Source organism: Vanellus vanellus, assembly GCF_965231255.1.
Source record: "Vanellus vanellus genome assembly, chromosome: 3".
NCBI lineage: Eukaryota > Metazoa > Chordata > Aves > Charadriiformes > Charadriidae > Vanellus > Vanellus vanellus.
In genome coordinates, this window is record NC_138907.1 from 52,383,033 (window position 1) to 52,395,283 (window position 12,251).

Consider the following 12,251-nt stretch of genomic DNA (forward strand, 5'->3'; position numbering starts at 1 on the left):
AAGTTCTTGGGGCTCTCTCCTCTGACTTTCAGACAGATTGTCTTAGGAAGCTTGTATCTTTCCCCTGGAGTTTGTAACTTAGGTTGTATTAATTTATTTTTACCTGTATATTATAACTCAGATGGGTGAGCACGTTTGGGATTTTTTCAGTAACTAAAACTTTTAATTTATTTTTAATCCATACGCTCTACTTTTTTTTTATTTACGAAAATTACCAATAGTAAAGTCACCTGTACATAAGAAATATGAATGGATAGAAAATAGCAGAATCTGCCTATATCCAACCAGTAGACCTTCTTCTCCATTTCCGTAACTCCAGAGATCCAAATTATGGAACATGTGCCTGGCAATCATTTACCTAAATTATATCTGGTTTATGGTCCACAAACTCTCATGATAAAATATATTTGTCATACCTTAATTTGTTGGTTAACAGCAATTCCATTTATACTGTGTGTTCTCGCAGACTGCCATAAAATTACAGAGAATTCAGAAAACATCAAAATTATTTCTTTGATATATGAAACTACAAGAAAAATGTACTTCACTAAAAGGCGTTATGCAGAAGTTAGGACATTTTGTGAAGTATTGACCAAAAATCTTTAATAAAGATTTTTATTATGGGTACTAAAATTTTAAAATTCAATACCTGTTTTGTCTTCTGTTCCAAAAGGTCAGTAATCCTTTACCATTTTTGCTGGTGTTATACAGTTAACAAGAAAACATAATCATTATGAAGGCACTCATTTTTAGAGACAAGCGTGTTTGGGAACCTCATAAGATAGGAAAAGGCATCCTGCAAATGTACAAAAAGGGCTATGTTTACAAAATAATCACAGGGTGATTTGGAGGTAACAGATGGAAGTAGAAAAAAAGTGGAAACGTCAAAAGTACAATGGAAAAGCAAAGGAACACACGGGAAATTGTGTTTACATGAATAATCAATATTCTGTATACAGTTAAAAAGAATGCATTAATAACTCTGCATAAAGGAATACCTGAAGCTGGTTAAGAAGCAGTTTGCCAGCAGGCCAAATAGGAGCAAGAAGATATCATCTTTAAGCACCAAAGGCATCAGATCCCAGAATAGAGGATTTACATAGTTCAGATCCTCCCTGGCTAATCCAGTAAAACACTGCAGAATCACAGTCAGCTGCTCTAAATGGCTGCGTAATTACAGGGGGAGTCATCAAGGCTACCTCCTTTTATACCACAGAATGACCCGTGAAGGCAATGGCAACTAAACACCACCATTGCAGACTGTGAAAATGGAGTCTCAGTGTTGGGAAACGGGAATTTCAACTTTAATGGGACAGAGCTGAGAGCTCCTCAAACTCTCATTATGTTCTGAACTCAGGTAACACTGGGAACTCTGAACAATGATCTACCAATTTTGCTGGCTGAAGAACAACTAAAGAGATAAGCATGTGACAAGCTGAAGCTAAGGCTACATTCTATATTTGTTTTATTAAATACCTCTTTCTGATAGCCTAACCTTAAGACCTTATCAAGGCAAGTTTTGTACTGTTTTATCTATAAGCCTGTCTAATATTGTGAGGTCAATCATGAATCAGACAAATCAGAGGTATGTAGTATGAATAAAACTTCTGAGGAATGAACCTATATTCCAGAACATTTTAAAACTCAATTGGAACTGAGAATTTTCTACGAGTCTACTAAGGACCAGTGTAGGAAGAACGTAAGGGTGGATGTTTTAGACAGTAGCAAACACCTTTCTAGTCCGGAAGTGTGTCTCTCAAAAGGAGATGACTAGGCAATATGGATGTAGGACAAGCAGAGGTGATCCATGTGTTTCACTAAGCAAGCAATAGATTCTTTCTTCTGACATTTTTGAGCCTCCACTGAACCCATGTAAACTTTTGGTATCCAGAGAATTTAGGGTTAGGAGTTCCAGAGCTTCACATCACATACTCACTTTGTTTGGTTTGTTCTGAACTGGTCACTGGGTAACTTGACCTTAAGGTAAGTTGACCTTAATGTATTATTAATACTTTTTTTTTTTCAAATGTTCTATTGACTATAAGCTTGTTTAGTGTGAGAGTGGTATTCACAGGTGCTGAATTTGGGAAAGAGTTTCTTTCAGCAGACAGATACTGGCCTAGCAAGGTGGCAATGACGAAAACGTGACTCCTTCCAGCTACCTTAATTCTGGGCAAAATTGCACAGTGTCAGACTTAATAGATTTCATATAACTCCTGGAAGATGTACCGTGATTCCTCCTTTGTCAAGGTATACATAAAAGAAGGCAGAAGAGTGTACACTCCCTCACCCCATCTTTCACCTGTATGAACAAGCAGCAGAGAAAATAGCCAGGATCACTCCCTACACCTTCCTTATAACTGGGAGCAAAGACCTGCACCTCAGTTGCCTACCAAGCATATCTCCCATAGAAAGGAGAAGGAAGGGAGCATATATTTTCTGTCATCCACCAGTGAAGGAGGAAAGAAATACAAGCTTTTTGAAGCAGGGAGAGATAGAGGAAGAGTCTTTCCCTATCACCTGCATGCAAATACTGAATAAGTTGAACAATTTCATAGGGAAGGCCTTGCAAATAGTATCCATTTCATTGCTGGTAATACTGAACTTTCAAAACCTTTATTCCTGAAAAAAAGAAATGCTTTAATAACATGTATTAATTTTGAACTATTACTTTTCATTTCTTTCTGGTTTTTCAGTTCCTAAATGCCAAATGTGAAGTTAGTGTAGTTTGATACAGGCACAAATTCACACAGCACAGATGTCATGCAAATATGTTGAAAATATGTTTGATTTTGCTCACAATACAATCAAAACTTAGGATATATTTAGAATGTGTTTAATGCCTTATTAAACTTTGTAGCTGGTTACACATGAGCTTTCCCTATTATTCATCTGAAATCACTGCAGAAAAGCCTAGTCAAGAGAATTTATGGGCTACTTCAGGCTGAAATTTGGAAAAAAGCATGTGTTGTATATTCATTAATCAATGATAGTCCTTCTTTTTACAGCCTAGTTTTGTGCTACATACTGAAATTGGATCTTTTAAGGAGGAATCTTCTAATTCATAAGGAACCCTGCTGAAATATCCCTCAACTTCTAGAAAACCACAGTTGTCATCTGAACCATGTTGCATTTGTGGAATTCCATATGTAACTGCAAGTTTCTCACTAAGTAAAACAGGGTCATAGACATATATGTATTTAAAGGGATCTAAAATCTAAATTTCATTTAAGTGTCTGAGTCAGTCTTTGGACAGGCATTTTTCAATCTGAGGTGAATTTTATACTCATTAAAGAGTGAGTATGATATAGTACATTCTGTAGTAACGCAAACAGAAAGTATAATAGGAAGCAGTCCTGTAGATAACTATTAAAATGCCATGAAGTTCATGAAAAACCTCTTTTGCAAGATTGTGAGGAATTAACTTCTTTTGATCTATATCGCTGCATGTCAATAACAGAAACTTTAAAGTCAGTAGCTTGGTAGATTATCGAAGAGATAAGTACAGATTTACTACGGAAAAAATATTTTAAAGATTAGATTGGCAAAAGCAAGATACACCATGTTGATTTCAGCTGGTGACTGTGGTGTAAATGCATTCACAGTATACGGTACTCACAGTACCCGCTATTAAAGACTGAAATTGGCAATACAGGTTTGCACTACAAACAACATACTCAACTATAGATACGAATTAGGTCTACATTTCTCTATAGTAAAACCTGCTAAGTGAGCATTAAGAACTTCAAACTTCACTGTTTTGCTAGACATTATGTAACTTGAAGTTTTTCTACAACAAGGAGTTCTCTTGACCCTCAAATTAATTAGTTTGATTGCTGCTTTTATTTTTATTCTTTCCTAAGCCTGCTGGTAGCATTGAATTGCTTGTGAAGAGCACAGATTGGAATGAAAAGGCTGGACTGAACTAATGTGTTGGAGGGAGGAAAAAACCTTTGCAATTTATTAATGTATTCAAAAGACTGTTACAAAACTTTACAATTTAATTATTGGAAGATTATAGAACTGCTTCAGTGCTTCTGTACTGCGTTAAATAAACTGTACGTGCAAGGAGTAATAAATGAAATTGTTAATTCCAGCACATCCTTAGGGAATAGTAAGAGAGGGGGTTTACATTATTTAGAGCTCCAAATGGATTTGAGTTTATATACAGTAATAAATCTCAACTACATTGTTAATTAACCCTGCCTCAAGCCCCTTTTTACCTTAGGGGCTGAAAGACGCATTGTCTGTTAGGATAACTCACCATTCATATTCTTAAAGATGTTTAGGACCGGGAGGATTTGCCGATAATAGGGCACCAAGGCCTCCCCCACCATGTCAGCTGACACCACCAGGTGCTGGAGGACTTTCAGCGTGACACAGATGACCTGTCGGTTACGAAGGCTCAGTGCATCTGTGATGTAGAAAGAACAACAGGCAGAAAGCAGAATTAATTTCTAAAATGTAGAGGGAGGGGAAGGAGTCCTCTAATGGACAAATTTAATTAAACTGTACTCTACTGGGGATTGTAAGTGGGCCTTTATTAGCCCAGCTTTGAAAGATCCCAAAGATGGATTGCAGTCCTGATGTTATAAAACACTGCCTTGTCTGATTGTTATTTGTTCCCACAATTTGTGCTGACTCTTCAGTAACCCAAAGAATGCAGCTCATTATTCCCTCATGCTGCCTGTGTAATGCTGGCATGGTCCAAACAAATAAAAAGTAAATGTTCAGTAAGTACCATTTGGGGCCAATGGAACTGTACAACTGCAAGACAACCTGCAAAGGTTGACAACAGATACATTCTAGTGCAACAATTAGTGTTTGTATGTTTGTACTCATTTATTTCATGATCATTTTATTCATTCAGCTAACAATTCCTACTATTCTGAGAATCAGGACAATGAAGCAAATGTTTAAAGGGAAAAAAAAAAACACAAAAAAACCCTTGTAGGCTTTTTGTAAAAGACAAACATTCTAGAAAAAAAAATTTGTCTTGCCTGCTTAGACTTTCCTCTTAGCTTTCAGTGTCATGCATCTAATCTTAGGACACTAAGACATTTCAAAAATATGTTTTGTTTCTCTTCTCTTTTAATTTTACTAAAAGCAAGTACTTTGCATTCTCTTTTGTAATTAAGAATGAGTCATGCTTGAAATATATTTTTTTTCTTCTTGCAAATTCCCTCTAGTTATAAAACCTCCTCTGAAATTATGCAGCTGCAAGCAGTCGTCAAATTTGGTACGCTATCATATATTGGTCTAATTCTCCGGTGTTCTGCCTGCTTACATAGATGTTTACATTATTGCATGGGGAAAGCAAAAGCTGTAAAAGGTAAGTTCATATTCAATGTTTTATAAACACAGAAGTATATAAATATGTGACTCAACATAAGTATAAGCACTTAGAAAAAATTATAGTAAGGAACACATCGAACTTTGAAGAGAAGTTACTAACAACTTCTTCAAGAATTGCCTCTTCACATTGAAGAAACAGGATTCAGTAGTTCTGGCACTACGTTTTGTCAGTGCATAGACATGCCCTTTCACAGTGACGGAAGTAGTATTCTCACACAGGAGCAAAGTCAGTTTCTCCATCTCTTTAAGCAAATGCACTGTGCCCCACCCGTTTCTGCTTCCTATCCCGTGCTTACCAAGTGCTAAAAATCAGAGCTAGAGCACCACAGCAAAGGCAAGGCAGATTGGTTGTGTGAACCTGTAGAGACAACTCTTGAAAATCAACTAGTAAGTAATCTCCCTTCATGTCTCTTTGTGTGCTTATGAACAGCACAGTAAAACTACTGTTAAACAACAGAGTTACAGAGCCCAAGGGATAAAGGTACTGTAGTGCATCATAGGGTGATTCCAAGTTAAAGAAGTGTTGTTAAATGAAAATACAGCCTGAACTCCATACTACTTATTTGCCAGTCCCTACTGTAGTCATCAGGCTTCACCTAATTTCATATTGTCTCTGAGCTTATTCATGTGTGCACAGGAAGTCCACCAATGCAGCATGCTCACACGAAGTTCCCGCAAAGACGTTGGCTATTCCAAATTATGCTTTGGTGGGTAGATGTTCTAAGGCTGCTTTAGCAAAGACACCCCCAGATACAATTTTAAAGATTAGGTCGAAATCCCTGGCAGGAAAATATTCTCTTACAGAGGAAAAGACACTATTCATTTTCTTATTAGGAGTGCCTGGAAGAGGAAGCTCTGGAATTCCAACATATAGGTTTATTCATGACTAAATTGTCATGCACAGAAATAGTAGCTAATTGAACTAATAGGGAAATTATCATTAACACTTGTAATATTCAGTACCATAATTATTAGTTATTCATAAAAACATGAATTAATATTTGTACTCATTTGTATGAATGAATTCTTACAAATGTGAATAAAATGAATAAAATTAATTATTCATACAAACACTAATAATTAACTTAAAGGAGATAAAAATTAATCAACGACAGAAATCAGAGCTTCTTAATCCTTAACCAACAAATTGTACCCACTTCCAGGAATAGTTCTTCTTGATTGTAGGAGCTGTCCTAGAGGTTGAGACTCCAGAAGAGTGTTTTCAAAGAGCAGGTCATCACAGAACCTGCCATGCAAGTTTTGTTACATCTGAGTTACGCTGTAGGGGTGCTTGCTGGAACTTTAAACAGTAATAGTAGCTCTTGTTTCATCTGCATACTAGAAAATCAGATGGATACTTGTCCCACCTCCCTCAAAACAGGGGCATCCCATCCTCCATTTGACACACAAAACAAAAGACAGAATTTGGATCAAGAATTTGAGTGCTAAAGTGATGGATGTGCTATAATCCACACAGAAGTAATTTGCAGAATTTGAGCCTGAAGCCCTTCGAGTTGCACAAATCTGCAGTGTGTATTAGGAAAACACTTGTAAATATCAAAAGTAAGATGAAATTGACTGCAGAACTGTTAGTATTATTAAATATTTGGACTGTGGCATGCATAGCAGTCAACCTGCTCCTGCCTTGATTATATTAGGCACTGTATAAACATTTAATTAGAGACAGTCCCTGCCCCAAGGAACATAAATTTCAAACATATGTTTATCTTTTAAAAATCTGGTAATTATTTTCCGTGTACTGCCATCGCTGCAGACCATTCTCCCACATGAATCGAAAGAAGAAAATTTTAATGCAGTATATGAAATAAGTACATTTCAATATTTTGAAAAATGTCAGTGATATCCAGAGGTTAACAGAAATGGAAGAAAGTACTAGCATCCTTACACAGCAATAAAGCAGACCATTTAAAACTCCTAGTATAGTGCAGCTACATATCTCTAAAGAAGTAGACATGCATAACATTCAAAGTACTGCAATTTGAAAGCATGCTAGGCTGTTGCCTCTTGACCTAGAAGTTTGCTGTAAGATGTGGATCTTCACAGTAACAGCAAAGTGAATGACCGGTTTGCTTCTCAGTTAAAGATATCTTTCAACTCCCTAAAGTGTTTTTAGGGGTCTTCCCTCCCTGAATATAACACTTTTGATCATCTAGTCTATGTGCTATGCATTGCACAATTCTCTTAAGCAGCAACTTTGAAAAAAAAAACCCAACCCAATAAATGGACTCTGTTGCTTTCTAGTTTCGATGTTTTCTCCTTTAATGGTATATAAACATGACAATTTTGCTTGTGATGAGGATGCACACTTTTCCAGGAGACCGTCCAGCTTGAATAACTGCTCAATGCAAGTATATAATGAATACTCCAAACATATTTTATTTTGTACTGCTACAGTTTTTCCAAAGAAGTATTTCTGAAGTTCATCATAACTTGCTTAAATAAAAGAGAATTTTAAAATGCTAGTGGGTTAAATACCCAGTGGAAAAGCTCAGTATCTGAATCAGCTCTGTGTTTCTACCATTCAAAGCCATACTAATAGATAATTATGGAATTTGAAAGCATATTTGAAACACTGAACATTTTGGGGATGGCCGTTTTTCACAGTGCTGTTTATTAAATCTTGCTAGGGATGAGCTGATATACAATACCAATTTATTGGCAGTTTCAGCAAAATTTTTTTCATTAAATTTTATTAGCAATTGATGTAAATTTAGAATATTCTTTTGTTAATTTCCTTTAAGAGCAAAGACTTTTCTTAAGATATACGCCACTTGTTTGTTTACCCATTTAGAAAGAAGCAGCTTATGTAGGAAGCAATAGAAAGTATTTTAAAACATTCAAGTCTTTTTCTTGAGTAACACTTCTAATGTCTCAAAGAAAGAGACATAGAAGCTATGTAAGTTGATATTTTTTATTTTTATATTTTATTTTTATGTAGCAGTTTGGAAAATCCTACCTCAGTCTCAGATGTTGCCTATAATAGAAGCCACAATTCTCATCTTCGGGATTGATACATTTTATAAGTCAGGAAACAACAGCATTTCTCCCAGTACGCAGTGGATCTTTTCCATGGCAATGTATTTTCACAGAAGAGATCAAATCAGAACATTCCTCCCCAGATAGCACATTGATAGCTTAAACTTTACAGAATCGAGTCCGATTCCCCAAACTTCCATGTCTTTTCTAAATATTAAAGTTTAGGTTTTGATAGTTATATTTAAAGTGATGTTGATAATATAATTATCTTTAATTTTCACTGGCCTTTAATTATATTCAACTCTTCTTTTCAAATGCACCAGTGAATCTATGTTTAGAAATGCACTGACAATTTCCATTTTCTATTTAGGTCTCACAACCAATTTAGTTTACATTCATATCTCCACACCCCCTCCCCCCAACTCTCCCCCCTCCCCCGCAATAGGTAAATGAGGCAACTGTTTTAGAAAATTCTTTGCCTGAAGCAGAACAAGATACAAAGAACAGGTCTCCTGCAGGGCAACAAGCACTCAGGATAAAGATGTCTCGATTGTTGTGATCCACTTAACCTTGTTGATCAAGGGCTGCTTCTTTTAAATGCACAGTCGGGTTTAAAGAACAGCTAACATGAAGTGTTCTCAAAATGCAATCGAATAAAGTGATACATACTTCTCTTACAGAGAATTTTGTCCAAAACTTTCAAAATGCATAATACTTAACTACTGATACTGAACTTATATAATAGAAGTATTAAGCCAATTTTACAGAACAGTAATGAAGGCTGTTTACAAAACACAGCATTTCAACCTAGACTGAATGAAAACAGGAAAAACAACCTTGGTTTCTGTACTTTTTTAAAGTCAGGTAAGATCCTGATCCAATTTAGAATATAGATGCACACATATTTCTTCCAGTATAACCGAAGGAGTGATGTGTTCCAGTGAGGTGACTAGAAGGAGGAATAGGGGGCAAGGCATAAAAACCCAAGGCCAATTTTGTCATCAAAGGCTTTGTTCTGTAAAGCCAAAGCCTAAGGCACAGAAAAGCCTAAGATTCAGAACTGAATCATTGATACTTACGAGAAACATGATCTAGCAGAAGACTGAAGAGAAAGTCAGTGGCTTTTTTTTCAGCTTTAGTTTTGCTTGTAATTGTAGTGTTTTACTAGATCAGCACCTATAAAACTTGAACTCTATTAACATTTGCAGGCCCTGTTTAAATAGCTAGTACAAAGAATACACTGAGAATAGTGTCCCAAAAACCTCAGTGGCTATGTCAGTTTACAGAGTTTCCATCCATTCCTAGATGTACATTCTTTCCCCTGTGCTGCCTCAAGCTACTAAACTGCACTGAGGACTCACCCTCTCAGTGAAACAGCTTTGTTATCAATGAAATGTGATACCATATTTTAAAAAGATTTCAGGAAAGATCTGGGGAACCAAAGACCTGTAATATTGGCATCTGCACTGCAGAAAATAGCATTCTAAATGTATTGTAGGTCCATGAAGAAGAACATGGACAAGAAAAGCCTGCTAATAACATTTTCTTAAACTTCTGAAAGCTATTTGATAAGGTCCCTCACTGAAGACTTTTGAAATACTTAACTCATAGGAAATGAGGGCAACAATAAACAACCACAGAGTAGGAATATAGCTAGTAGAGCCTTGCTGGAATCTGTGCTGAAGTCCATGTTTTTCAGTAGATTCATAGCTGATTTGGAAGAGATGTTTAATAACAAGTAACAAAGTTTTCTGATGATACCAAGATATTCCAGATACCAAAGATAAGGGGTGACTCTGAGCAACTGCAGAAGGACTTTACAGTACAGAATGACTGGGTGATAAAATGGCAGATGAAATTTAGTACTAATAAATATTAAATATTAATAAATTACTAACTTCAAGAAAGACTACCTCTAACTCCAACTTCAAAGATGTTAATCGCAGATTTCACTTTCCAAACATGGATGAGATTTCTCCTTATGGAATGAGAAACACAGTTTCTCCTCTTAGACAGGAGTAAAGATGAGTAATAAAGAATCTAGTTTCTATAACATTTGAAACTACTTGAAATGACCAGCTTTGAACAGAAGAATCTAACATAAACCTTCTAATTGCAAGCACTTTTACTGGTTGATGGAGCCTACAGGGAAGAAATGCTTTGGTACTTAAGAATCAAGACTTTTTTTTTTTTTTTTTTTTAATCAGAGACCTTTGCTTTCTTTAAAAGCATTTTAAGTATATAAACCCAACTTTGTTTAGAGTTAATTTTCAGTCTGTGATCTTAACCACCAGAACTGGTTCTCAAGAGCAACGTCAGTCAGGAGGAAGATAACAATTCCATTAAAGGTTTAATTTACTTTCTGTAGACAACAGAAATCAACTTACATGATTTACAGAAAGAAAAAGACTACAGCTCAGAAAACCACATTTATTCCATAAAAATATTTCAGCATTCTGTGAAATAAGGGTTTTTTTAATGAATATGAAATACTCTTAAATACAGTGAAGATGTATGAGGAGAAATATAAATATAAATGTGCTTAGAATAACCACTAGCAACAGGTTCAGCTTCACTTACCTAAATGCAATAGTGACACTGATTTGACATCAAATGTGAATTAACGACACTGTCGTCCAAGACAACAATCCACATTTTACATGCAAATAGAATGTGGAGAATATGAAAAGAGAAATCAGTTTAATCTAGATATTTATTAAACATTAAAAAGGACTCTGTAGGTGACACTGAGGGAGGACTGCTCTGTGAATTTCTTTGTATCTGATTCACAAAAAATCTGCTTCCCTTAATGAAATATTTTTAACAAAGTTTAAGGTATCCTAGATCTACTGTGTCACAGAAGGGATTTTTAACAGCATGGAAAAAGCCTCAAAAAGGAAAACTTCAATGTTCCTTAGGATGGCGATTATTCTTTTTAGATTCAATCAGAAGTGCTGGTCTGCTGACTGCAACTGTGTAGAGACAATACTTCCGTGTAAGTTACAATTAAGTGCAAAGACATGAGCTTTATTGGCTTCTAGGTCTAAGTACAGATTGCCTACGTGTCCATTTTAGGATTCACAGCACAGAACAGAAAAAGTTCTGGCAAGTGGGTGATCGAAGATCACGAAGTGTTTAATTTCACATTATTTTCTTCATTAGCAAAGCTGTATCAAGATGTTGCTACCAATCATGTCTACTCACTTACTCCATCTTCTGTGCTACTGCATACTATTCTTTCTGCTGCGCTGTCCTTCCTTTGTGACAGTGCAGCTATAAACAAGACCATGGAAGTCATCTGAGTTTAAAAGTAATGCCACTCTGAAAATATTTTGGTTTTCTTTCAGATTTGGTGTTGGTTTGTGGCTTTTTTTTTAAAAATACATGTAGATGTGAGATTACTGGTTGCTCCACAAACAATTGCATTAGCAGAAGTCAGTTGCAATGAACAGGAGTGTGGGAACTGGAACAATTGGTTACATAGTGTGTGAAGGGTTTGGAAACTCCTACAACTATGCTGTCAACAAAGAAAATGTAACTGGTAGCATGCTCCCTGGCTTTGAAAGGACAGGAGGTGCTTCCATGCACTGTGTTCGATGTCCCTGATGTTACTCATAGAAATATCAGGCAAAGGTCTAGAAATTTCCTGCCCCCTCAGTGTTTATGTCTGCATGTGTGTCTCATGTTGACTATGGAGAACTGTGCAGTTAGGAATAACAGAGCTGAAAAAGCCTCATGAAAGCAAGTGAAAGGACTTAAGGCTTTTCTGATCTGGCATTTGTTATGGCAAATGTAATACTAAATGCAATAAATTGCCCAAAAACTGAGTATCAAAAGGAATTTTACATTCCCATCATGACCATACAGAACATAAGTTTTCCATTGACAAGCACATGGTA

At 36.0% G+C, this 12,251-nt stretch overlaps 1 protein-coding gene across 1 annotated transcript in view; it reads right to left on the reverse strand.

Annotated features, from left to right (window-relative positions):
• The window catches only part of PACRG (parkin coregulated), a gene marked incomplete at both ends in the record, with an annotated part of 256,062 nt that overhangs the window by 100,492 nt on the left and 143,319 nt on the right, over positions 1-12,251 (reverse strand). The window contains one exon of the mRNA XM_082481933.1: positions 4,265-4,414. Within this exon, the coding sequence (XP_082338059.1) occupies positions 4,265-4,414 (150 nt within the window). The remainder of the gene's footprint in view (positions 1-4,264; positions 4,415-12,251) is intronic.